Source organism: Panulirus ornatus, chromosome 20 (assembly GCF_036320965.1).
Source record: "Panulirus ornatus isolate Po-2019 chromosome 20, ASM3632096v1, whole genome shotgun sequence".
NCBI classification, from domain to species: Eukaryota; Metazoa; Arthropoda; class Malacostraca; order Decapoda; family Palinuridae; genus Panulirus; species Panulirus ornatus.
The window spans coordinates 5,531,607-5,559,500 of NC_092243.1; the positions used below are offsets into that span (position 1 = coordinate 5,531,607).

A 27,894-nucleotide genomic window follows, 5' to 3' on the forward strand; every position below is an offset into this window, starting at 1 on the left:
GTATTGCTAAACAAGCAGTATGAGTGATTAGTGCTATGTTCTAGCCCATGTTTATGGCTGGCAAAGTCTCATGTTAGGTGCACATAGGTACTCTCTCTCTCTCCTTCTTTCTCTCTCTCTCAGTATGTTTGTTGGTCCGTCTGTCTGTGATGAACATATATGAGAAGTTAGATGATAGAAAATTAAATAACTTCTTGGTGTCTTGAGTAAGCAGTGACATCAGTTTTAGGGAAGGTAACTCCTATCAGAGCACCTGTAAATAATACAGATTTTTGTTTTTGTCAGTTATATTTTCAGGTGCACTAGGAAAGAGCAGTGATGATTTATTTCCATAAGTCTTACTAACACAATTAATTGTTAATTTGTTATTCAATTATTTTTCAGTCGCCGTCTCGTAAAGATGCCAACATAGAGCTCTTCCGTGAGATCGAGAAGAGTTTGCTTTCTAACAAATGCTGGAACAAGCCCTCGGTGTTTATACATAGTGAAGTAGATAAAGAACTCCGCAATGAACTGAAGGACATTGTGAAGAGACATGATGGAAAGATTGTTGGTCAGTAGTTTCAGGTTAATTCTCCTTTTAGAGTAACAGGTAAGGTAGGATATATTTCCCAATTGATTGTTGACATTTATAGATTTAGGATTGTAAAAGCATTATTTTTGCACTTGATGCTATTTCACCTTTGGAGATTGGGAGTGTAAAAGCATTATTTCTGCACTTGATACTAATTTGCCTTTGGATACATAGGTGCCTCGGCTTTGCTAATGGCATTTTTTTTGACGGATAATCCCTTAAATGGAATACCTAATCTTGATAAGATGACATGGAAAGAACTCAGAATTATTGTCACTGGTTGGAAGCCAGCTATGAATGGTGCAGTCACAACTGTAGTTCTCAGATTACCAGGAAATGGCAGTGCCTCCTAAGTACATCATATTTCAAAGTTATCGTGTGCATCACTTGCTTCAGCATAGAGCCATTTTTGTTTACTTCAGATTGGAAAGTATTTGTCCATTATAACCTGCTTATTACTCATCATTGGTTCTTGAGGACACCTTTGATGTCTTTATACTGTTCTGTATGCTTGGATCTGTAGTCATATTGTCTGTGGAATTGTGGTAAAATTTGTTTTGTTGCCGCATTTCTTTATTGATAAATTTCACTTTTTTCATTTGTTTGGGATATACAATGGAATGTGATATAAAAGCCCATGAGTGGTGCCAAGTACATTGCAATAGCTTTAAGGTTTTCTTAAGTTAATAGAGTGTTATCACTGGTCAAAATGAAGCAGTGTCACAAAACTTCAGCTTCTAATAAAGTGTTTTCAACCCTTCATCAGAAAACCAAGCAATGGCAGTGGGTGTAGCATGAATAATAGACAGAGTGAATTGATAGAAAGTGGACAGCCCTGGAGATGATTGCATCGTATTTTGTGTATGTAGAGGTTGTAGTTATAACACTGACAGTCCATGTGTGTATGTATACTGTGCGTATTATTTATAGTACATTTAATTTGATATATCATGTTATAATCCCTTAAGTATTCTCAACTTGTGATCCATTTAGATTATCTCAGAGTATACTTATTTTCATGGTCATAGAAAACTCATGAATATCATTAAAAAGTCATGAAAAAGTTCTAAAGTTTTGTGTGAAGTTGGTGTTTGTAGGGTTGTAGGATAGAAGCCTTTACTGTCTTACACTGTGTTGAGGTCTGCAGTCTTGGTCCAGGTGTACATTTTTGAGAGCTGCTTCATTTTCATGATGCCCTTTTTTGTGTCATAAGATGTATTCATTAGAAAATGGAAAAATCTAAGGGGGGTGTATCATCCATCCCCTGAAACCTAATCTGCTTTCATGTCTGCAGAATCACTGCATGCTGTTCTTTGCAAAGTCAAGCACACCCTTATTAAAAGAATGATTGCTGATTTAACTCCTTACTTTGGCTGATGTTTCTGGTCCATATCAGAGCATCTCAAATAACTTTAGTAATTCATCCTTTCATCATCTTTTCTGACCAGCTCATTCTATAGCTAGGTCCCTAACTGGTATAGCTGCTGTTTTTAATACCACATTACCTCTAGTTCAGTTTTAGGTGATTTTCCTTTACCTTCGACTGAATCTATGTCATCTCCTGTGTTTTCTTGGAGCATGGTCAGGCATGTTCTTTCCCAGCTCCATGTGGGCAAGGCATATGGCCCAGATGGCATACTTCCATGTATCTAGTGGGAGTATACTTCTGTGGTAGTTATGATCCTTGTATGCCCATTTTGTCTTTATCAGTAAACCTAGACTTTTCCTTTTTCTTGGAAGCAAACCTTAGTGCAGCCCATCCCCAAGAAAGGAGACCATTCTCACCCTTTCAACTATCAACCCTTTGCTCTCATACAATCCCCAAAATGTAAAGTATATATATATATATATATATATATATATATATATATATATATATATATATATATATATATATATATATTTTTGCCGCTGTCTCCAGCGTTTGCGAGGTAGCGCAAGGAAACAGACGAAAGAAATGGCCCAACCCACCCCCATACACATGTATATACATACGTCCACACATGCAAATATACATACCTACACAGCTTTCCATGGTTTACCCCAGATGCTTCACATGCCCTGATTCAATCCACTGACAGCACGTCAACCTCGGTATACCACATCGATCCAATTCACTCTATTCCTTGCCCTCCTTTCACCCTCCTGCATGTTCAGGCCGCGATCACACAAAATCTTTTTCACTCCATCTTTCCACCTCCAATTTGGTCTCCCACTTCTCCTCGTTCCCTCCACCTCCGACACATATATCCTCTTGGTCAATCTTTCCTCACTCATTCTCTCCATGTGCCCAAACCATTTCAAAACACCCTCTTCTGCTCTCTCAATCACGCTCTTTTTATTTCCACACATCTCTCTTACTCTTACGTTACTTACTTGATCAAACCACCTCACACCACACATTGTCCTCAAACATCTCATTTCCAGCACATCCATCCTCCTGCGCACAACTCTATCCATAGCCCACGCCTCGCAACCATACAACATTGTTGGAACCACTATTCCTTCAAACATACCCATTTTTGCTTTCCGAGATAATGTTCTCGACTTCCACACATTCTTCAAGGCTCCCAGGATTTTCGCCGCCCCCTCCCCCACCCTATTATTCACTTCCGCTTCCATGGTTCCATCCGCTGCCAGATCCACTCCCAGATATCTAAAACACTACTTCCTCCAGTTTTTCTCCATTCAAATTTACGTCCCAGTTGACTTGACCCTCAACCCTACTGTACCTAATAACCTTGCTCTTATTCACATTTACTCTTAACTTTCTTCTTTCACACACTTTACCAAACTCAGTCACTAGCTTCTGCAGTTTCTCACATGAATCAGCCACCAGCGCTGTATCATCAGCGAACAACAACTGACTCACTTCCCAAGCTCTCTCATTCCCAACAGACTTCATACTTGCCCCTCTTTCCAAAACTCTTGCATTTACCTCCCTAACAACCCCATCCATAAACAAATTAAACAGCCATGGAGACATCACACACCCCTGCCGCAAACCTACATTCACTGAGAACCAATCACTTTCCTCTCTCCCTACACGTACACATGCCTTACATCCTCAATAAAAACTTTTCACTGCTTCTAACAACTTGCCTCCCACACCATATATTCTTAATACCTTCCACAGAGCATCTCTATCAACTCTATCATATGCCTTCTCCAGATCCATAAATGCTACATATAAATCCATTTGCTTTTCTAAGTATTTCTCACATACATTCTTCAAAGCAAACACCTGATCCACACATCCTCTACCACTTCTGAAACCACACTGCTCTTCCCCAGTCTGATGCTCTGTACATGCCTTCACCCTCTCAATCAATACCCTCCCATATAATTTACCAGGAATACTCAACAAACTTATACCTCTGTAATTTGAGCACTCACTCTTATCCCCTTTGCCTTTGTACAATCTATATTTTATATAGATTTTATCTGCAGTTGGTATTTTCATGTGCATCAACCAAAGCATATTCTGCCGTAATTGTAGATTAAACTAAGTGAGACTAAAGAATTACTTTTGTGATCATACACTTTATTTCATTTTTCATTAATGGATAACTACAGCTGTTTCGTTATATTGCATTTAGGACCTATTATGATGATATGCGTACGTGTAGGTAATAATTAGTAGGTAGCTACAAACCAGGGAGGTATGTTACCATTACCACCTGCCTGGGTATGGGGAGGGTTAGTGATGGCTGCATAGTGAGCTAGAACTTCAGTGGTTGTCAAGTTGCACTTGTCTAACCTAGGTAGCTGTCTTTACTTTCTTCCTCACCCACACGTGGATTGTAGGCATTCTGTCCACAATCATACAAATCTCTCCTTGTCACCCATACCACTTAACAACTCATGTGTTATAACTAAATTTCCTGCAGTGAATGCTATGTGCTAGCCCTGCCTTTTTGCAAAATGTTAGTAGCATTAGACATAAGTATTAGTAGACAAGAGCATTAGGTAGGAGTCAGTAGGAACATTGGATAGGTACCTTTGAAAACATTGCAGTAGAGATGCCTCCTCCCAGTGGCCTGTTAGGGGTGAGGCACTAAAGGCTAAAAAGTTGTGGTGGAGTTCACCTGTTATGGAGACTTTTTGCAATGGCTGCCTTAAGCCCTAAAGGAGTTCCCAAAGGGAGCAGGTGTGAGTGATACAGTTAGAATGAATAGGATTCATGATAATATATGGCTTAGCTGGATTGTGCAAATCCTCTTTGATCATCAACTTTTGGTCATTCTTGTTGGACTGTAGCAATCCAGTACGTACCAAAAGTTAGTCTTCATGACCAAGTATGTCTGGCTTGACATGCAAGACTTTTAGAGTTCAAAAAGGTGTGCCGTCTGATTTCATATGTTCTTACTCTGATGGTTATCAGCATTAGTCTCACAAGAGTATGGATTTTAGTAGAAATAGATTGAGTCAGAATTTATTTGAACAGGTTACTTTGGTAAGTGTTGTCTTTTTGTGAGATGGCAGAAGCAACTCACACCTGGTAGGTATTGGTTGGTAGGCAGCCACCAAGTAGGGAGGTATATTACTGCTACTACCCGTATAGTTGTCAAGTTGCATGCCTTTGATCCTGGTAACTGTCTTTTCATTCTGTCTCACCTACATATGTACTGTTGGCATTCTGTCCACTTACATATAACCTCTCTTTATCACACATAGCACTTGACATCACTTGATTCACTCAACTCATTCTTCTTAACTCTAGATTTTCCTGCAGTGAGCACTATGCACTGGCCCTGCCTTTTGGCAAATTGATTGGAGCAATAGATAGAAGAAATAATTGGGAGCATTAGGTAGAAGTGGGAGGTTGGAACATTAGGTGGATATTGTAGGTTGGAATATTAGGTAGTAGTACTCGGTATTTGGTAGGAGCCTCTGAAAAGACTGTGCTGGAGTTGCCCTCTGCCATTAGCCTGTTAAGTGTGAGGTGCTGAAGGCTAAGAAGCAGCACTGGAGTTCATTAGTTGAGGAGAATCTTTAGCCATGGCCACCTCCTTGAGTGAGTTTTGGAAGGGAATGGGCATCACAGATACGGATAAATAGATAAAACTCTGCACTTAGATGCACACACATCACATCACTTTGTGACCTTTGGTGGATGTGGCCAGCTCCTTCAGTGCTGCATGAGCCTCATAGAGATAGAGGGGACTCCTGGGGCAGGAGTTAAGTAAGTATATACCTTAACCAAAGTGAGATACTCAATTTATCAACAAGCCCTAAGGGGAGGGTGAACAGTTGGGTTTACTGTGCACCATGTGTGTATGTTGTAGGAAGTTGTACAGAGTGAGAGGAAGGTGTAACTTATTGCATTCATGAGTTTACACTCAGGGAACCAATGTCAAGACTAGTACTGTTTGCAAAAGGTTTCAAAGAATTTGAATGTCATTATGATTTTGCCTTTTAAATGTGTTTTAGATTTGGATTTCATATGGGAATTTTTTAATTCATGGCTGATGTAAAAAGCAGTCCCAAAGTTACTGTGTACTTGCCTTCATTTCCCTTTTCTGATGAAGAATTCCTGTTTTTTGGAATTAGAAATAGGAGGATTAGGAAGGACCAGAAAAATTCTTGTTTTTGGAATCAGAAATAGAAGGATGACAGGGGAACAAGAGTCTTAGAATTATTCTTTCCATTCTTTACCTTTTGAAGAATTTTTAGGTATAAGTTTGTGCTGGGTGCTATTACATTTGGTTCCTTAGATTAGAATGCATTATAATGAAAGTTATTATTGCCTCAATACATCTTTTAAGATATATCAAAAATTTTATACAAACATTGAATTGCTGTTTATGTAAATTTTGTATTCAACAGAAGAAGAGGAAGAAGCATCTCACATTGTATATGATGAGCAAGATCCACTTGAAGATGAGTTTGCACGCGCAGTGATGCGTCGTGACCGACAGACACTGTTCCATTTCTTCTACATGCCTGATTCATATGATTCATGGGCATCAGGCGTAGAATTGGATTATGACCCTCCTGAGTCACCTCAATTCTTTGATGGGCAATGGAAGGTTGGTTCCATATGTCATAGTTGTGCAGTCCATTTGTAGGTGAGATTCAAGGTAAATGTGCTACCACTTTAGGTTGTAATAGAATCTATATGATATAATTCCTCGGAAGTGGCCTAACTGATGGCTTATTGCAGATCAGTAATTGCTGATGTGTAAACTGTCGGTAGGTAGTTGGAGGTAGGCAGTTAGTAGGCAGCCACCAATCAGGGAGGTTTATTACTAGTATTACCTGCTTAGGTATTTGGAAGTTTAGTGACATCTGCATAGTGAGCCAGCACTTCAGTGGCTGCCAAGTTGCAGACCTCTGATCCAGGTAGCTGTCTGTTCTTTCTGTTTCACCTGCATTTGGACTGTTTGCATTTTGTCCACAAATGTATGATCTCTGCTTGACCCACATAACGCTTGATTCACACAACTCATTCTTCAGTACTCAAAATTTTCTTGCAGTGAGCGCTGTGTACTTGCCTTGGCTTTTGGCAAAATGTTAGAACCAATAGATAGTAGTTTTTGGTAGGAGCTTAGGCATTGGAAATTATGTAGAAATATTAGATAGAACTAGTGGATAGGAATATTAGGCAAGAGCATTACGTAGAAGTATTAGGTTTGAACATTATACATATAAGGTAGTAGTGGGTAGGAACATTAGGTCAGGAAACACTTTACTTGAGGTGCCCTTTGCTAGTGGCGTATTGATAATGAGGCACTAAAGGCTAAGAAGCGACACTGGAGTTCACCAGTTATGGGAACTATTGCCATTGCCACTTCCTTGGGGCAGTTCCTATAGGGAATGGGCATTGTAGGTACAGATAGATAGATAAACTGCCAGTATTGTGACAACTATAGTGACTACACAGTGGCTTCATTTAACCTCTGTAGGGTGAAGCCATGGTATCTAATTGGGTTACCCTGATTAAGGGGTTACTGAAAAAATATTAAAAGATTTAGTCATATCACTTAAACATTTAGAGGGAATATCAAGAAGAGTGAATAAGAAAGAGGTAGAATAACCTCATTTGTTGCTTTTCAGGCATTTGGACTTGGCATGCCAGGTAGGCCGAGGATTGCTGGTTTGTTTACACTCGTAGTCATGTACTCATATTTGTATTTTTGTTGTATTACTTGACAGACATCACACTTAAGGAGAGTCTTTGTCACATGATACACAATGAACATTACAGAAAAATAGTGTAGAACATTTTACTTTAACATGACAGCTAGAAAATGGATGTAAGCAGATGTGGCCTTTCTTCATGTGTTTCTGGTGCTACCTTGCTGCAGGAAATGCCAATCATGTATGAAAAATTAATTTACTACACATAGTAGCCCTTATTGTATGTTAGGGGTATTTATGCATGCTTAATACATGAATTTTCAGTTATTTGCTCTAGGGATCACTGATATTTATATTTGTATTCTGCTTTTGTTTCATCTGTATCTTTATCAAAATTCCTTTCCTCTTTTAATGATAACAGTTTGACATTTGCTGAATCATTATCACAATGATTAGTGCTCCAGAAATTATCACTAATATGCAAGGGCATATGTACCTAGCACACACACACACAAAGGGTTGTACCTTTTCCTCTTGGTCTATTTAACTATCTACATATATCTCGGATGCCCATGCCCTACAGGAACTCCCATCAAGGGGATGGCCATGGCAAAATAGTCCCCACTTATCCCTGTCTGTACATGCTTCCTTTGCACACACCATTCCATGCATATTTGAACCATTTCCCTCCCTCCAGTACCCTTCTCCTCTATTACCCCATGTTGCAGGTGGTCTTTCTTTCACACCATTCCCTTTAATCATACTGTCATACACTATCCTTGTCAGCTCCCCATCTTGCATTTTTTCTGCATGTCAGAAAACCTTTCATGTACCTTTCCCATTCCTGTTATATGGATAACTGACACAAGTGTTTTTCCTGTTGCTAGTTTTAGTTACTTGTGACTTAAGACATCTTTACATACACATAGAGCACACCTTTACTTTGTAAGCTCTGATGAATTTGGTTAGTCTGTTACATTTGCAGTTGTGTAAGTGTGAATGTGAATCAGGAATGTTTGGCATTTGTTACCCCCATATATATGTTACTTATGATTGGTTTCACCAGCAAGCATTTTTGAAATTTATTGATAACAGTTTCATTTTGATTGTGATTATCATAGATAACTACTTATTATATATTAGAAAATCTTTGATCTTTTTCAAAGGCTAACAGAATCAGTTAATTTTAGTTAGAACTTTTTCTTTATGATTATGTTGGGAATCAGACAGTCAGCCAAGAGGCTGCTGATCCCTGTACTCCTTGTGGCTTTCTAGATTACCAGTAAGGTCATAGGGTTTCAGTTCCAATTTTTGGAATGAGAGATAAAAGTAATCATGCTTGATAAAGCCCTGTAACAGTAGAAGCCAAACAAGCTCTTAAATAGATACATTGGAATTGAATCATCATTCACCAGGAACACTTCACACCCCTGGCTTCCCATGTTTTTGAATCCTGTAGAGCCTTTCAACTTCCAAAGATGTCAGTGATTCTTTTCTGTCCAAGGAATTTGCTTGAACTTATGAACAAAAACTTGTCTTTTATGAGTATGTCTTAAGATGGTGCGTCCTCATATCTGGTGTCAGGGTGTATAGTGTGGACATTACAAAATATTTTTCCTTCAGGTATGTGCCAACTGGCTGCAAGACCTTGAATCTTACAATGAGTGGATGAATGAGGAAGATTATGAGGTAGATGATAGTGGAACTAAGAAAAAACACCGCGGGTGTTTGAGCGTTGATGATACAATGGGCCTAAGTGATCCAGATAAAAAGAAGAAGGCCAAGAAGAGACCAAGATCACCACCATCACCTCGATATAAAAAGAAAAGGTAAGACTGCAGTTAGAAAACTTTTGTGAGTTTCTCACTACTTTCTGTGATCTCTGCCAAAGAATAAGTTTTTTTTTATGTTATTTTACAGTCATTTGATGTTTCATTATGTTGTAGATTTGATACTCTGCTTGATGGGGCTACACCTTCCATGAAAAGCAACTTTCATGAGGCTCTGTCATTGCCATTTAACAAAACAGAGTACAGTCTTATCAGAAGAGTCCATTCTGTCCCTGTTTCTGAGCATAGTGCAGCCTTGAAAATGCTGGAGACCCTGGATAATGAGTTATGGGGTAATAGCTTCTTAAAAGGGGTTCTGTAGATGTGTAATAATAATAGATTTGATATGTTTGCAACAGTTAGCAGCACTTATGATATTTAAAGGTAAGATTTGTAAGCAAGAAATTCATTTTGTTTATGACATTGGATAGGGTAGGAAAAATGTGCTGATAAGAAACAGACAGATTTCAAATGGGTAAATGACTTTTTATTTAGGATTGCATCATCTCGCAGATAATAAATGTTTTTTGAAATTTCACTGGAGTTATTTACTATTATTATAAGGTGTGGCTTCACAATCTTATTACATTTATAATTTAAGAAATGCCATTGTCTGAGAGAAGTTGGTAGTAAGTGTAATATATTTGAAAATTGCAGACAGTTTTTTCTTGTGCCTTCCTCGCAATGGAGGTGACCTCCATAAATTACAGATGATATAACAAGTCAGCTGGACTTTAACTGCTTTCCTCCTTACTCTCAAGTATTTTCGTTTTGAAATGATGGAAAAAAAGTCATGCCGAATAAACTCGGGGCACTTGTGTTTTTACTTTCCTGAGCCCAAAATTATTCATGAGTGAGCCTAGTTGTATTCTCTGTCAACAGTGGAAACATTACTGAAAATCTCCAGCTCATGATGGCCAGATCCAGCCTCTTGAGAGGATTCTCACAAGGTTAGCAGTTCTAGCATCTTCCTAAACTGTTTTTATGCATAATCATTCCAAAACGATGTTGAGTGATGATTATGGAGAAATTGAAAAATCTGCTTATGGTGCAAGAGAAGATGGCTTTTGTCTGATGAAGAGATGAGCTTCTACTCCAGTGATGCTTCTCATGTTGTCAAAGGCTGGATTAAAGCTATCCTTAACTCATCTTCATTTTGTCATTTCTATATTTCTTATTGTGTGTATATACAAGTGCTTTACATATGAAAAGCATTGAAATGGCTTTTTAAGGTCAGATGGTATACATGTATTTATTTTGTTTTTATTACTTTATATTTTTGCTAGCTGATTTTTTATTCTTTCATTTCTTTCATACTTGATGGCCATTTCTTGCATTAGCAAGGTAGCACCAGGAAACAGACATGAGTGAGATTGCATCCAGAACATATGACTATTCCTTAAAGGAAAAAAATTCTTGCTTGGTTTCATCCTCTGTTCCATCTTTTGGAAAGTAATACTGAAGAGGAAGACTTCCTGCTACCCCTGCTCATGCACTTCTTAGTCACATTCTACTTCACACAGGAGATACGTGGGTGTTATTCTTTCTCCCTTATCCCAAGATATATTGGGAAAGAAATTGAAAGCTTTTGAAAATGTTCTATCTTTTAGAGTTGTAAAAATGTTTTTTGACCACATTTTGTAAAAGAAATGACAAGAGGCCAGTAAAGTCATCAGTTGATGGCTGCCTTTTCTTCAAAGAACTTCAGTAGAAGGGTTAAAGTTACTTAAAATTCATCTTGTAAGGTTGCTACAGGTGATCAACTCTGTTTAATTGTGAAAGTCATTGTAAAGTTTGACTGAAGGTAATTTTAAAAATCTCATTACCATGTCAGTGTGGCCAAGGAAATCTCATTGCCATGTCAGTGTGGCTAAGGAGTTTGAAGGGTATGTGAACAGTTAAGGAAAGCTGTTTTGCATTAACTTAAAGTTGATATCTCCAGTTTCTAGGGTCTATTGGTGATTAATTGATTTCTGGGGCACTTATATCAATAGACCTGTGACTAAGAAGTCTTTAGTAATAAGTATTATTTGGTTTTGTGCTAATGCAGAATTGTTTGTGAGTGAACATATTCTTTTTCTTGCAGCTCACGCAACACTACCACCCCTGGGAAACCAGTGAAAAAGACCAAAATTGAAGAAGAGGAAGAAGATCTCACTAGAGACATGGAGGACCCAACGCCTGAGCCTGCTGTTACAGAGGTTACAACTGGTTCCAAAATACAGCCCAGTAAAGGTGGAAATTATATGGACCTAGATGATGAAGGAGGAGAGAAGACAGAAAAAACTGAAGGACCAGTTAGTAAACCTCAGCTCTATAGATCTTTAGATTGTTTAGTTTTAGAAGATTTTGGGTGTTTAAGATCAAAGCTTGTTAAGAGTGTTATTGAAAAAACTGACATAGAGAACAGTCTTGCGAGGGAGAAATTTTTTTTTGCTAATTCCATTTGTTTTTGACTTATGACACCTCTGCATATGAATGAAGTTCATCTTTAGATTTAGATGAGGGTGGCAAGTGGCATTATGTACAAGAACCAGCATAGTCCTTATACATTCCTTATGTAGTGAATAAGGTGGGGAGAATTCAGAAATTTTTACAAGTAAAACTGAGGGAATGGTACTCAAATTATCAGGAAAAATTGAACGATTTTGAAGTTCACTCTAGAGAACTGAAATATGATCGGTTATGTATTGCACCGGATAGAAGGAATCAAAGTATCTATAGATTGAAAACTTTACAAATTAGAAGAAACAATGAATAGATTAACCAGAATTCTGTTGAATATACTAAAAAGGTACCAAGCAAAAATGTTTGAGATTCCAGCCAGAAAGATAGAGAGTCTAGTATTTTGCTCTCTGAAATCAGAATTGAGTAAGGAGTAAGTACTGAAACGTTTTAATCACATCTGGATGAACAACTTGAAACAGCTCCAGATGAACCTTTGTTAAACATCTACAGAATTGACTTGTTGCAGAAAACTATATTATCGTAACCAATATTTGGTATAACCCTTTCTTAGGCAAAATCTTGATACTTCCTTAACCAGTTAAGGGTACCATCATGCTAGTTGGTAGATTTAGCTACCTATTGTCAGAGTTTCTGAATATTTATGATATTTAAGATGGTGAGTTAGATTTTATCTTTTATTTCATAGATGTTCTTGATATTTCAGCCTGTTCCGGAAAGTGAGGACACTGCAACTGATCAGACCCATCATATAATTGTCCCTAGTTATGCTGCCTGGTTTGATTACAATGCCATTCATGCTATTGAGAAAAGAGGCCTTCCAGAATTTTTTAATGGCAAAAATAAATCCAAGACTCCAGAAATATATCTTGCATATAGAAACTTTATGATTGACACTTACAGGTTAGTGACATTATATGTGGATTTGATAGTAAATTTTTTTTTTCTGTGTAATTTTTGAAGACAATAATTGCATGAGCTTTAATATTCATTTCTCCTTCATTTTGTTTCCAGATTAAATCCTACAGAGTACCTAACATCCACTGCGTGCCGTCGTAATCTTGCTGGCGATGTTTGTGCTGTGATGCGTGTACATGCATTCCTTGAACAGTGGGGATTGATTAATTACCAGGCAAGTAGTAGGGAAGAAGTGGGTGTTCAAGTGTTTATAATTTTTTCTCTATCTCTTCTGTTTTACTGGATTCCACTGGTGGTGGTTACCGTGCAAGTGAAAAGTCAGTCACCTTCAGCAAGGCTCTATTATTGTCGCTAAAAAGAAAGTAGCACAGTCTTTTCAAGGGCCTTCTTGCTCCAGAGGGGTCCATTATTTCCTTGTTCCAGCATGGAATGCAGCGTCAGACTTAGCTGCAGAAACCCCGAGGGGTCTTGTGTTGTATAGAAATTATTCTTTTCTTTTTTGTTTTCTATATTTGGCTCTTGTCGTTAAGTTCCTTGCATATCTTTACATCATCTTCGACAGCTCTTCCTTCTGAATCCCCTAGCCTTATTATTGCTCTTTAGATGGCAATATACTACTGACAAATTTGCGGAAAAGTTTTGGATTGTCTGCTGCCTTGTCCACAATAATCTTTTCAGCATTTCTTCCTTTTTTTTCTTTTTTTGTCCATCCTTTCTTACCCTGCTATACTTGTTTCTTCCTCTCTTAAATCTCTCAAATGCTCGTTGGCTGGGATTCTTCCCTAAGCTTTGCTGCAGCACATCACTAAGCTCTTTTGCCTTTTGATATATTTCTTTTATATTCAACCACCCTAACTTTTTTTACCCTTGGCTTTAAGGTTAGAAGTACCCATGTTCCTGTTCCTTATAAATATCATAGAACTTTTCACCAGAGTTTCATGATTTCTAGCTTCCAAACTCTGTTTCACAGTTTATGTTACCGTAGAAATGGTTGAGTTTTGTGTAATTTTCTTCATTGCTGCTCTTTTTATGTCCTCATTAACCACATAATCAAACTATACCTTTGGGATTTCATATATGATAACCTCAATGGCAAGATCTAGCATTGATGTATCAGTCCATATGACTGTAGTATGCTCAATGACATGTTGGTATATTAAGTTTTTATGTATACACACAGACATCTTGTGTGTTTACAACTCTCTGTCCTCATTATGACATTTCTGTCCTCATTATGACATTATTACTAAATTTCTTTATTATTCGTACTTTCCTAACCCTGAGAAGTGCATGTTTTACTGCTTTGTGCACCATCCTAATTGTTTGTGCTTTATCAACTTGTATTTGCTTCAGTTCATTTAAATTCTTTCGAGGAGTATATGTTATGAACACCACTTTTCCTCTTCTACTGTTACTCCCTTATACATTTAAAGTAAACCTGTTTTTAGATTTCAGTGGAACATTTCATGTATTAAGATTTAAGATAGGCCAGTAACCAAAATGTTTGGCATAGATTGAATGTATGCACCTTGTTCCAGTTTGTGAAACATACTTGAGATTGGCTTCCATGGTACAGGTGGATAGGATTTAATAAGAATACAAGATAAAAGTTGATTTTTGTTTTCTTAGGTTGATGCAGATGCCAGACCAACCCCTATGGGGCCTCCTCCAACTTCCCACTTCCATGTTTTAGCTGACACGCCAGCTGGTCTTCAGTCTGTCAACCCGCCCAAGGTTTGTACCTCTTACTGTCACAGTGACATTTTGAGAAGCATCTTGAGTTTACAATTTTTTTGTGTAGTGAAGAATTATGTTGTGATAGTGTTGTGCAACAGTTAACTGAATATTGTCTTTGCTTTAACCCTATATGCCTAATACTTACCAGTTAACTCTTGCATAAATGGAGCTTATGCCCAGGTTGGTACTCTAAGGTGATACAGTATGTCAGCTTAATTTTCCACATTTCAGCAATTTTGTATGCCTTCTGTATTGTATGAAAAACATGGGTCTCACCATAGGCTCTTTGGTGTGTTGCCATGTTTCTTTGCATGTTGATTACTTTTTCCTATTAATCGTAGGTCTCTGTTGACATCAGTTGATTCTGATTTCTGTAAGAATACAATGAATGTTAGTATGACCATTTCACAGAAAAATAAGTGGGAACATACATTCACTTGCATATTTACATTTAGGATTCAGTCAAGTTGATTACTATGGGGAAAATTTATGGAAAAATGTTTTCTCAAGCATAGAATTTAACCCTTTCACTGCTCTTAGGATTAGTCTATACTTGGGTAGCAGGATGGCATTGGTTTCAGTGAATGCATATAATTTCTCACAAGATAATCTTGTACATTTGATAAGCTTTGTTGGCTTGCCATAGATGGCAACTGAAACAATCACTGAATTTGCCTTGAATACAGAGAAGGATGAGAATCATACATGGGACTGAGTAGCCTGGAATGATGTGGTATATGAGGTTGTCATGCTGTTTGTGGGCTGAACCGAGGCATATGAAACGGTCAGGGAAACCATGATACCGGTCTTTGAAGCTGGGCTGTGGATAGTCGTTTCTGGTTCAGATACATGATGCATGACAGCTAGGAAGTGGATGTGACCAAATAAAGCCATTGTTTTATTTGTTTCTTTCACTGACTTGCTAATGGTGAATAAATGCAATGAACATTACCTAAATGGTTAAGATATTACAATGATGGAGCCAAGCTAACAGCTTGTTTTCAGTCTAGAAATCTATAGTCACATTTGTTTACCCTTGCCTTTATTCTCTGTGCACCTTCTATTCAGAATATGTGAAATTGAAGTTTTGTTTCCTTTTTTGGTATATGACATATATTTGGCTCATATGAACTGTTACTTTCCTCACTTACAGGTCAGCCAGCCATCGGCAGCAAAACAGTTGATGGATTTTGAAAAGAAACCTATTACTGATAAAAAGCCTGACTTCAGCATAGGCACTGACTTTGGGCTCAAACTTGATCAGTATTCTAAAAAGACAGGGGCTCTTAAAAACAAGTCTGCTGCCAGTCAGGCTCGTGAATGGACGGAACAGGAAACATTACTTTTGTTGGAGGCTCTTGAGGTGAGTTGAATACTTTTGTAAACCTTGCTGGAACTACACTCGGTCAGATGAAGGTAAGATACTGAATGATATAGAATGATCACATTTTTAATTGCCATGGTGGAATAAATAGAACAAATAGAATTGGAAGTATGGGAAAAAAGTGTGAATCTTCATCATGTGATGTTTACCTTTAGAAAACGGAAAGCAGATGTGTTTTGTTTTGCCTGCATAGCATGGCAGACACTTTGCTTTGTCTGTTGACCTTCCATCATCTGTCTTTTTGTATCTCATCTGTTTTTGGGATTTGCATTTTAACTCGGAGTATTGTATGAATGTGAGGCATGCGTCTTAATTTAGAGGAGAAAGGATATGTTCGAAATGAAAAGTTTGTGGAAAATGTGATGTGAGGAGGGTTGATTGAATTAGAAAGGACAGGGCAAGAGAGAGTTTGGTAGCAAGAGCATTAGAGTATATATGAGAGAGTTGTAGAGGGTGTGTGCTGATGTGGCAAGGATAAGCAAGAGGGTTTACATGTCAGAAGCTAAGGGAACAAGGAACAGGGGGAACCAAGGAGGATGCAGAAGGATGGAGTGAAAGCTTCTGTGAAGCTTTGGAGGGGTGAGGCATGCAAGGGATCGTGGGAATTGGAGTGATGTTTTGTGCTGTCAGTGGGTTAAACCAAGGCATTTGAAGCAGTCAGAGAAATCCAATTAAAGGTTTTTGGAGCCTTGTTGTGGGTAGAGACTTCATGTTTTGGTGGATTAAACATAAAAACTTAAGAGTGGACATAAGTGAATGAGGTAATTTCATTGTTCGTGGTGCCACCTTACTACTTTGGGAAATGGTGAACATGCATGAGAAAAGAATATTAAGAACAAATTAGAAAAAAATATATTAAAGCCTAGACTGGAATCTAGAATGGCTTTTCAGTGCACTTCCAGAAAAAATAAGAAACATTCTTGGAACAAATGTAGAAGCATTTAAAAGAAGGCTTTATATATTATTGAAATCCATCCCAGATGAACCCAGAATGAATGAATATGTAATAAGGTGGCAGTAGATAGAAATAGTGTCTTAAAGCAAGACTTATGGTGAGTGCCAGTTTTATTGTAGATATTCATAAGTAAGTGTTCTTTCTCTCTCTCAGTGATATACTTTTTATTTACAGATGTACAAAGATGACTGGAACAAGGTATGTGAACATGTGGGCACCAGAACACAGGATGAATGCATTCTTCAGTTTCTCCGTTTACCGATTGAAGATCCTTATTTGGAAGATTCAGAAGTTGGTTCTGGAGCATCAGCATGTGCACTCGGTCCTCTTGCTTACCAACCAATCCCATTTAGTAAATCTGGTAACCCAATCATGTCCACTGTTGCATTCCTTGCATCAGTGGTTGATCCTCGGATTGCAGCTTCAGCTGCAAAAGCTGCAATGGATGAATTTTGCAGAATCAAAGATGAAGTACCAGCTGCCCTTCTTGACTCTCACATTAAGAATGTTGCTGATCATGCAGCATCTAATGAGGGAAAAGTAGATCCTGCTGCTGGCTTAGGTAAAACAGGTATTGCTGGAACAGAGCCAGAAGGAGAGGAAAAGAAAGAAGGTGAAGGAGACTCTGAAAAGAAAGATGATGCTAAAAAGGATAGTGAGAAAAAAGAGGATGAGAAGAAAGATGAAGTTGAGAAAGAAAAGAAAGATGAAGCAATGGAAGTAGATAAACCAGAGGAGAAGAAGACTGATGAAAAGAAGGAAGGAGAAGAAGAAGAAAAGAAAGATGAAAAGGGAGATACCAAAGAAGAAAAGAAAGAAGAAATCAGCCCAGAAGAAAAGAAACTTGATGCAGAGCGAGAGAGATTACGGAAAGATGCTTCAGTCCAACAAGCAGCCAGTGCTGCTTTAGGGTCAGCTGCAGTAAAAGCAAAACATTTAGCTGCTGTAGAAGAAAGAAAAATCAAATCTCTAGTGGCATTGCTGGTTGAAACACAAATGAAGAAGCTTGAGATAAAACTACGGCACTTTGAGGAACTTGAAACCATAATGGACAGAGAAAGGGAGAGCTTAGAGTTACAGCGTCAACAGCTGTTGCAGGAACGTCAGCAATTTCACTTAGAGCAGTTGAAAGCTGCAGAAATGCGAGCTCGTCAACATGCTTTACATCAGTTAACTCAAGGGGCAAGTCCTGCTCATTCCCCAGCCCCATCATTGACACAGGTTCACCAGTAGTATCTTAACTCTAAATTTATACAAACTGAAATTGTAGAATATCAAATGCGGCATAACTGAGAATTTTCATCTGCTTTTATGCTCCAGGTGACATTTGCAAGGTTGGCTTGAGATGTTTTCATAGAATTTTGCCTGTGTGCCTGATTTTTGATACTGAAGAGCAGCCTCTTTGAAATGCAATATATTATCTAAAAAAGTAAGTGTAAATAGCTTTATGTTAAGTTATTTGTTTAGGTATGGTAAGCATTTTTTGAAAAGTTAAGTACTGTCTCTTCAAGGTTTCTTTGGCAGTGATTATTCACAACTGATGGAAGTCTGTTGGTGTGGCTGATTAAATGCACAATTTTCTGGATACAAGATTGTATTTCCTCCAATTCAAAATTTAGCGTAAGTAAATCATATTTTACATTCCCAGTTACTTGCGTAAATTTTAGTTCATAACCAGATTTAGTCGTGTCCTCTTGGTGTACCAAATATGAGTCTAGTGAAAAAATCTAGATGACTGCTGCTGTTGGTTTTCAATTTGATGTAAGTATTAAGATGTTAAACAGTTAGCTTTATTAATGTCATCTGGAAATCTCAGTTGATGTATCATACAACATTATCATCATTTTGTCATTAAAACTCATTTTTATATTGTATTTTTTTTTTAAAAGAGTACCCATCATATATTTTATTATGATGTAGTTGATTGTTGTTTGTTCACTTCTTCAGTTTAGGAATGGATTTTCCCTATGCTAAAATTGAAGAATGGTCTTTTTGAATGCTAATCCATCAAGCCATCTTAATTCTAATTTTTCCTCATTTGATATTTAAGTTTGGACATTCAGTGTTAGTTTATGTATATGTGTTTGTTCGTGGAGCTGTGGTTTTGGTGCATTACATGTCAGCTTGAGAATGGATGAGAGCAAATGTGGTCTTTGTCTGTACACAGCTGTACCTCACTAACAAGGGAAACAGCGATCAAGTATGAAAAAAAATTGTTTGGTGATGATTCATTTACAGGGTAACTAAACCATACAGTTTTACTATTCCAAAAGAAGAATCAGAGAAAGCAGCCAAGTGAGGATTATTCCCTCAAAGGCTCATCCATCTGCTCCTTATGCCAACTCTCTATTGGGGGAAATGGCAAATATGTAGTAAAAAATTATGTATATATATATCTTTTCTTTCTTTCATACTATTCACCATTTCCCGCATTAGCGAGGTAGCATTAAGAACAGAGGACTGGACCTTTGAGGGAATATCCTCACCTGGCCCCCTTCTCTGTTCCTTCTTTTGGAAATTAAAAAAAAAAAGGAAGAGAGGGAAGGTTCCAGCCCCCCGCTCCCTTCCCTTTTAGTCGCCTTCTACAACACGCAGGGAATATGTGGGAAGTATTCTTTCTCCCCTATCCCCAGGGATATATATATATATATTCTTTCTTTCTTTCAAACTAATCGCCATTTCCCGCGTTAGCAAGGTAGCGTTAAGAACAGAGGACTGGGCCTCTGAGGGAATATCCTCACCTGGCCCCCCTACTCCGTTCCTTCTTTTGGAAAATTGAAAAAAAATGAGAGGGGAGGATTTCCAGCCACCCGCTCCCTCCCCTTTTAGTCGCCTTCTACGACACGCAGGGAATACGTGGGAAGTATTCTTTCTCCCCTATCCCCAGCGGGGGGCTGGAAATCCTCCCCTCTCGTTTTTTTTTAATTTTCCAAAAGAAGGAACAGAGGGGGCCAGGTGAGGATATTCCAAAAGAGGCCCAGTCCTCTGTTCTTAACGCTACCTCGCTAACACGGGAAATGGCAAATAGTTTAAAAGAAAAAAAAGATATAAATAAAGGCAGACAGTATGAATTATGTACATGTGTTTATATGTATATGTCTCTGTGTGTATATATATTTATACATTGAGATGCATAGGTATGTATATTTGCGTGTGTGGACGTGTATGTATATACGTGTGTATGTGGGTGGGTTGGGCCATTCTTTCGTCTGTTTCCTTGCGCTACCTCGCTAACGTGGGAGACAGCGACAAAGCAAAATAAATAAATAAAATATATATATATATATATATATATATATATATATATATATATATATATATATATATATATATATATTTCATACTTGCTCATCATTTCCTGCGTTAGTGAGATAGTGCTAGGAAGTGACATAGAAAGGCAAGAACGTTATCTCGGAGAGCAGAAATGGGTAGGTTTGAAGGAATAATGGTTCCAATAATGTTATATGGTTGCGAAGTGGGGCTACAGATAAGGTTGTGTGGAGGAGGGTGGATGTGTTGGAAATGAGATGTTTGAGGACAATATGTGATGTGAGGTGGTTTGATCGTGTAAATAATGAAAGGGTAATAGAGATGTATGGTAATAAAAACAGTGGTTGAGAGAGCAGAAGGATGTCTTTTCCTAGCGCTACTTCACGCGCGTGCTTGGGGGGAGAGGGGTGCCATTTCATGTGTGGCAGGTGGCGATGGGAATGGATGAGGGCAGCAAGCATGAATATGTACATGTGTATATATGTATTTGTGTGTATACGTTGAAATTTATAGGTATGTATATGTGCGTATGTGGGCGTGTATGTATATACATGTGTATGTGGGCGGGTTGGACCATTTGGACCATTCTTTCGTCTGCTTCCTTGCGCTACCTCGCTAACACGGGAGACAGCGACAAAGTATACTAAATAAATGTAAATAAATAAATATATTTCATACTTGATCATCATTTCCTGTGATAGCGAGATAGTGTTTGGAAGTGACAAAGAAAGACTCATCTACTCACATACACATATATAGACATATGCATACGTATATATACACCCATACACATACATGTATACACCCTTACACATACATTTATTCATAAGTACAATATTCATACTTGCTCGCCTTCATCCATTCCCAATGTCACTCCACCCCACAGGAATTGGCATAAATGCATTAAGGAAAAGAAAAAAAGATGTATGCATTCTCTTCTTCTCCCCCACACCCATTCACCTCCCTGTGTCACTGAGGTAGCATCAGGAAACAAAGGCCACATCCTCTCACATTGATACATGAGCTGTCAAGTGTAATGCATTGAAACCACAGCACCCTGTCCAAATCCAGGCTTAACAGACCTTTCCATGGTTTACCCCAAATGTTTCACATACCCTGGTTCAGTCCATTAACGGCATGTTGACCCCATTATTTCACATAGTCCGATTCACCTTTATTTTCATGCATACTCGTAATTTCGTGCATTAGTGAGGTAACATTGAAGAACAGATGAATGAGCCTTTGAAGGAAAATTCCTCACTTGGCCCCTGTCTCTGTTCATTCTTTGGAAAAGTAGAACTGGAGGGGAGGATTTTCCAGCCTCCTGCTCCCACCCCTTTGTCACTTTCTTCAACATGCAGGGAGTACATGGGAAGGATTCTTTCTGCCCTACCCCCTAGGAAAAATACATATCCCAGGGAATAGGGCAGAAACAATACTTCCTAAGTATTCCCTGCATATTGTAAAAAGTGATTAAAAGGGGTAGGGGTGGGGCCTGGAATTCTTCTCCTGTTTAACTTTTACAAAAGAAGGAACAGAGAAAGGGGCTTGTAAGGATTTTTTTCCTCTAAGGCTCTCTCATCTATTCTAGACACTGCCTTGCTAATGCAGGAAATGGTAGAGGATGTGTTGATCAGGTGTTTGCTTTGTAGAATGTATGTGAGAAATACTTAGAAAAGCAAATGGGTTTGTATGTAGCATTTATGGATCTGGAGAAGGCATATGATAGAGTTAATAGAGATGCTCTATGGAAGGTATTAAGAATATATGGTTTGGGAGGCAAGTTGTTAGAAGCAGTGAAAAGTTTTTATTGAGGATGTAAGGCATGTGTGCGTGTAGGAAGAGAGGAAGGCGGTTGATTCTCAGTGAATGTTGGTTTGCGGCAGGGGTGTGTGATTTCTCCATGGTTGTTTAATTTGTTTATGGATGGGGTTGTTAGGGAGGTGAATGCAAGAGTTTTGGAAAGAGGGGCAAGTATGCAGTCTGTTGTGGATGAGAGCTTGGGAGATGAGTCAGTTGTTGTTCGCTGATGGTGCTGGTGGCTGATTCGGGTGAGAAACTGCAGAAGCTGGTGACTGAGTTTGGTAAAGTGTGTGAAAGAAGCTGAGAGTAAATGTCAATAAGAGCAAGGTTATTAGGTACCGTAGGGTTGAGGGACAATTCATTTGGAAAGTAAGTTTGAATGGAGAAAAACTGGAGGAAGTGAAGTGTTTTAGATATCTGAGAGTGGATTTGGCAGTGGATGGAACCATGGAAGTGGAAGTGAATCATAGGATGGGGGAGGGGGCGAAAGTTCTGGGAGCATTAAAAAATGTGTGGAAGTCGAGAACGTTATCTTGGAAAGCAAAAATGGGTATGTTTGAAGGAATAGTGGTTCCGACAATGTTATATGGTTGCGAGGCGTGGGCTATAGATAGAGTTGTGCGGAGGAGGGTGGATGTGCTGGAAATGAGATGTTTGAGGACAATATGTGGTGTGAGGTGGTTTGATCGAGTAATTAATGAAAGGTTAAGAGAGATGTGTGGTAATAAAAAGAGTGTGGTTGAGAGAGCAGAAGAGGGTGTTTTGAAATAGTTTGGTCACATGAAGAGAATGAGTGAGGAAAGATTGACCAAGAGGATATATGTGTCAGAGGTGGAGGGAACAAGGAGAAGTGGGAGACCAAATTGGAGGTGGTAAGATGGAGTGAAAAAGATTTTGAGTGATTGGGGCCTGAACATGCAGGAGAGTGAAAGGCGTGCAAGGAATAGAGTGAATTGGAATGATGTGGTATACTGGGGTTGACATGCTGTCAGTGGATTGAACCAGGGCATGCGAAGCATCTGGGGTAAACCGTGGAAAGTTCTGTGGGGCCTGGAACTTCCCGTAAGAGCAAGTAGCATTAAGAACAGATGACAGAACCTTACAAGGAAATTTCCTTGCCTGGTTCTTTGTTTTGTTCCTTCTTTTGGAAAGCAATATAGGAAGGGAAGATTCCCAGCTTTCCACTCTCACCCCTCTTAGTCACATTCTGTGTCATGCAGGGAATATGTGGGTTGTATCTTTCTCCCCTATTCACAGGGATACAGACACAGTGCAACCTCACTAATTCTCAGATGAAAATTTAGAAAATTTCAATAATTCTTTAATTTTGCTTGTCAAAATATTCAACAAAATTTCATGGTATTTGTACAAAATTAGTGAATTGTGAAAAAGATTCAGCATCCCATGCAGCAGCTTGATCTTGTGGTGAAAGAATGGGTAAGGTGAACAAGAAGGCTGAGGGAGATTCAGCAAAAATTTTGAATTGTGATCTGAATTTGTAATCCCTGGCAGTACACCAAGTGGCAACTTGAGCACATCACCTCTCCTGCTTACCTGATCCATGTTGCACCAGCCCTCAGAGCATTAGATGTTACCTATGCTTTGCTTTTTTCATATCTTTATATTCAAGTGTGTTATACTGGCTTTTGTTGTATTAGACTATGGTTTCTCTGAGTCCTCAAGGGTCTGTAGATCCTAACAAGAATGGTGGTGGCAAGAAGGCAACCAAGAAGTTAGTAGTGAAGTTTTGTGGCAAATACAAGCCTATCACAGGAAAGTTAAAAGTGTTTGAAAGATGTGACACTAATATGAAGCTCCATACGATTATGAAGGAATTTAGTATGTGCTCCAGCACTGTGTATGAGATAAAGAAAGCCAGAGACAAGCTAGAAGCCTAAAGAAAAGCCAGGGACAAGTTAGAAGCCTAGCTGGAAAGTAAGTGAATCCAGTTACAGGCACAAAGAAGAAAGAGTTACTGATGCCAAGAATATTCAGCATGAGGAAGCATTGTGGAGATAGTATCGCCAGAAGAGGACTGTGGGTGTCTCGGTGAGGAGTATCAAGATCTAGAGTGCAGTAGGTTGCCTTCCTAAGACCCTGGATATTACTCAGTTGCATCATGGTAAGTTATATATTACTATAATTTTTTTCATGAATTGTGAAGTATGTGATGATAATGAATTTTTCATGAGTTTGTGAATATGAAATATGAAAAAGTCCCAGAATTTTAAGTACATTTGCAATGTTCAGCAATTCAGAAATTTCAGTAATTTTCACTTGAATAGAGCCCCAAAGGATAACTTGTTTGTGTGGAAATAAAAAGAGTATGGTTGAGAGAGCAGAAGAGGGTCTGTTGAAATGGTTTGGGCATATGGAGAGAATGATTGAGGAAAGATCGACAAATAGGATGTATGTGTCAGAGGTGGAGGGAACAAGGAGAAGTGGGAGACCAAATTGGAGGTGGGAGGATGGAGTGAAAAAGATTTTGAGTGATCGGTGCCTGAACATACAGGAGCATGAGAGGCATGCAAGGAATAGAGTGAATTGGAATGATGTGGTATATGGGGGGTCAGCATGCTGTCAGTGGACTGAAACAGGGCATGTGAAGCATCTGGAAAGTTCTGTGGGGCCTGGGTGTGGATAGGGAGCTGTGGTTTCGGTGCATTACACATGACAGCTAGAGATTTGAGTGTGAATGACTCTGGCCTTTTTTTGTGTGTTTTGTGCTTTCCTGGCACTACCTCGCTAAAGCAGGGGGCAGCGTTGCTGTTTCGTGTGGGGTGGGGTAGCAGCTGGGATGGATGAAGGCAGGCAAGTATGATTATGTTCATGTGTATATATATATGTCTGTGTATGTATATGGATGTATTGTGTGTATATGGGCATTTATGTATGTATACATGTAAGGCATGTGTACGTGTAAGAAGAGAGGAAAGTGATTGGTTCTCAGTGAATGTAGGTTTGCGGCAGGGGTGTGTGATGTCTCTATGGTTGTTTAATTTGTTTATGGATGGGGTTGTTAGGGAGGTGAATGCAAGAGTTTTGGAAAGAGGGGCAAGTATGCAGTCTGTTGTGGATGAGAGAGCTTGGGAAGTGTCAGTTGTTGTTTGCTGATGATACAGCGCTGGTGGCTGATTCATGTGAGAAACTGCAGAAGCTGGTGACAGAGTTTGTTAAAGTGTGGGAAAGAAGAAAGTTGAGAGTAAATGTGAATAAGAGTAAGGTTATTAGGTACAGTAGGGTTGAGGGTCAAGTCAATTGGGAGGTAAGTTTGAATGGAGAAAAACTGGAGGAAGTGAAGTGTTTTAGATATCTGGGAGTGGATTTGGCAGCGGATGGAACCATGGAAGTGGAAGTGAATCATAGGGTGGGGGAGGGGGCGAAAATTCTGGGAGCCTTGAAGAATGTGTGGAAGTCGAGAACATTATCTCGGAAAGCAAAAATGGGTATGTTTGAAGGAATAGTGGTTCCAACAATGTTGTATGGTTGCGAGGCATGGGCTATGGATAGAGTTGTGCACAGGAGGGTGGATGTGCTGGAAATGAGATGTTTTGAGGACAATATGTGGTGTGAGATGGTTTGATCGAGTAAGTAATAATAGGGTAAGAGAGATGTGTGGTAATAAAAAGAGTGTGGTTGAGAGAGCAGAAGAGGGTGTTTTGAAATGGTTTGGTCACATGGAGAGAATGAGTGAGGAAAGATTGACCAAGAGGATATATTTGTCAGAGGTGGAGGGAACGAGAAGTGGGAGACCAAATTGGAGGTGGAAAGATGGAGTGAAAAAGATTTTGAGTGATTGGGGCCTGAACATGCAGGAGGGTGAAAGGCATGCAAGGAATAGAGTGAATTGGAATGATGTGGTATACTGGGGTCGACGTGCTGTCAATGGATTGAACCAGGGCATGTGAAGCATCTGGGGTAAACCATGGAAAGTTCTGTGGGGCCTGGATGTGGATAGGGAGCTGTGGTTTCCGTGCATTATTACATGACAGCTAGAGACTGAGTGTGAACGAATAGGGCCTTTGTTTTTCCTAGCGCTACCCCGCACACATGAGGGGGGAGGGTGTTGTTATTCCATGTGTGGCGGGGTGGTGACGGGAATGAATAAAGGCAGACAGTATGAATTATGTACATGGGTATATATGTATATGTCTGTGTGGGTATATATATGTATACATTGAGATGTATAGTTATGTATATTTGTGTGTGTGGACGTGTATGTATATACATGTGTATGTGGGTGGGTTGGGCCATTCTTTCATCTGTTTCCTTGCGCTACCTACACACACACACACACACACACACACACACACTTCTTGCTTGAGGAGCCCCTTCTGTCTTTATGAAACTCCTGCTGCACTCTCAAAGTCATTGGAACCATAGGTCATAAAGTGTAATGATACTGTATGTTTATCTGCGTGGGGAAAGTGGTGGGGCATCTGAACAGTAAGAGTTCCTGCAGGTCCTCATCATTTCCAACTCATCTTGTCAATTTCCTGCCTATAATGTACCTTATTACCTTGAATTTATGTACATCTATCTCCAACCCAAAATACACCTTTTTACCTAAATTTTTTTACAGTTACTATGAGTCTTCTCCTTTAATGCACATCCAGTCTGTAACTTCATTGCATCTGCAGTTTCCTGACATGATTCCTTCTTGGACTTTTTTTTTACAAGAATTATAAAGTGTTAATGCCATCAAGACATTTTCTACCTACCTCTGTAAAAAAAAAAAACTCGTCTTTCCTTTGACAGGTCCATAACTCCACTTGATTCATTGATCATACTGTAACATCCACTCTTTCTTATTGATCATACTGTAACATCCACTCTTTCTTGGAAACTCCGCATTATGGGAATAGCTAAATCTGTATTTAAGAAATTGGGTGTCCTGTTTGTGACAATTTTTCTTTTGAGCAATTGGTCTGTTTTTACAAGGGATTGATTTGTCCTTGTTCGGAGTATTACTCTCACATCTGGTGTGGTTCTGGCTCTACATCCTTACTTGATGGAGTCAAGTCGTAAGTTGTCCATGTTATAAACGGTCGCAGGCTAACTTCCAGACTTGACCCTCCCCCTTGCCCTATGCGGCAGTGGTGGTTCACTTTCCCTCCTCTATAGGTATTACTTCACTTTTAGGTCCTGGTAGCTTGCTGCTTGTGTGCTCCCACCACCAGGCTAGACCATGCAGTTTTCGCCAAGCTGCTGTGTCACATGATTACTGTGACTATTAGCAACTCAAGGATGGGCCATTTTGATAATTGCTTCTTTCCCAACACCTTGAAACTCTCTATCTTGTAATGTCTTTCCCAATAACTTTGACCTGGCACATTTTAAAAGACAAGATTTTACTTTCTCCAAGATTCTGAACACTATACCATTTTTTTTTCTCTCTTTCATAATTCCCTCTATATTTCAGTTAAGGCCCAGTCTTGATGTGGACTTTTGTCCATGACTGGAGCCTTACAAAAAAGTAAAGTACTTTGCAAATTTCATTAAATTCTTAGTATGCTTTACTCATTTAAATCATGTAGTTTTCCTGTTACTGTGAATTTGTCTTTTTGTTGTACTTAACCTTGTATCATCATTGTTTCAATTATCTCTTAAGAGAAACAAAATCAATGGGTCAGTGATTCTAGGTGGAGTGTATAAGGTCTAATCAAATTGAATCTAATGAAGATTTTATTAAAAACACTTTCCATATTGTACATAAAAATACAGGCTCTAGCAATTTTCTTAGGTCTTCACCATCCACAATCATTCAATTATCCATCTGGTAAAACAAATTTGAGTCCACTGCAGAGGCACAAAAAAAAAAAGAGAAAAAAATATTTACATCCAGAAAATACAGGTGAGACCGAGCCACAACAGG

The 27,894-nt window shown here is 38.9% G+C and overlaps 1 protein-coding gene across 4 annotated transcripts in view; it reads left to right on the forward strand.

The window, feature by feature from the left end:
- The window catches only part of mor (SWI/SNF- related protein mor), a 47,161-nt gene extending 19,306 nt beyond the window's left edge, over positions 1-27,855 (forward strand). For 2 of the 4 annotated variants that reach the window (XM_071674575.1, XM_071674573.1), the window contains 9 exons: positions 385-553; positions 6,404-6,606; positions 9,281-9,486; positions 11,573-11,783; positions 12,659-12,855; positions 12,967-13,084; positions 14,500-14,604; positions 15,761-15,970; positions 17,121-27,855. In XM_071674575.1, the coding sequence (XP_071530676.1) occupies positions 385-553; positions 6,404-6,606; positions 9,281-9,486; positions 11,573-11,783; positions 12,659-12,855; positions 12,967-13,084; positions 14,500-14,604; positions 15,761-15,970; positions 17,121-18,179 (2,478 nt within the window). In that variant the 3' untranslated portion in view covers positions 18,180-27,855. The remainder of the gene's footprint in view (positions 1-384; positions 554-6,403; positions 6,607-9,280; positions 9,487-11,572; positions 11,784-12,658; positions 12,856-12,966; positions 13,085-14,499; positions 14,605-15,760; positions 15,971-17,120) is intronic. The other 2 variants (XM_071674574.1, XM_071674576.1) reach the window with 1 other exon arrangement.
- The last annotated feature ends 39 nt before the right edge of the window (positions 27,856-27,894 follow it).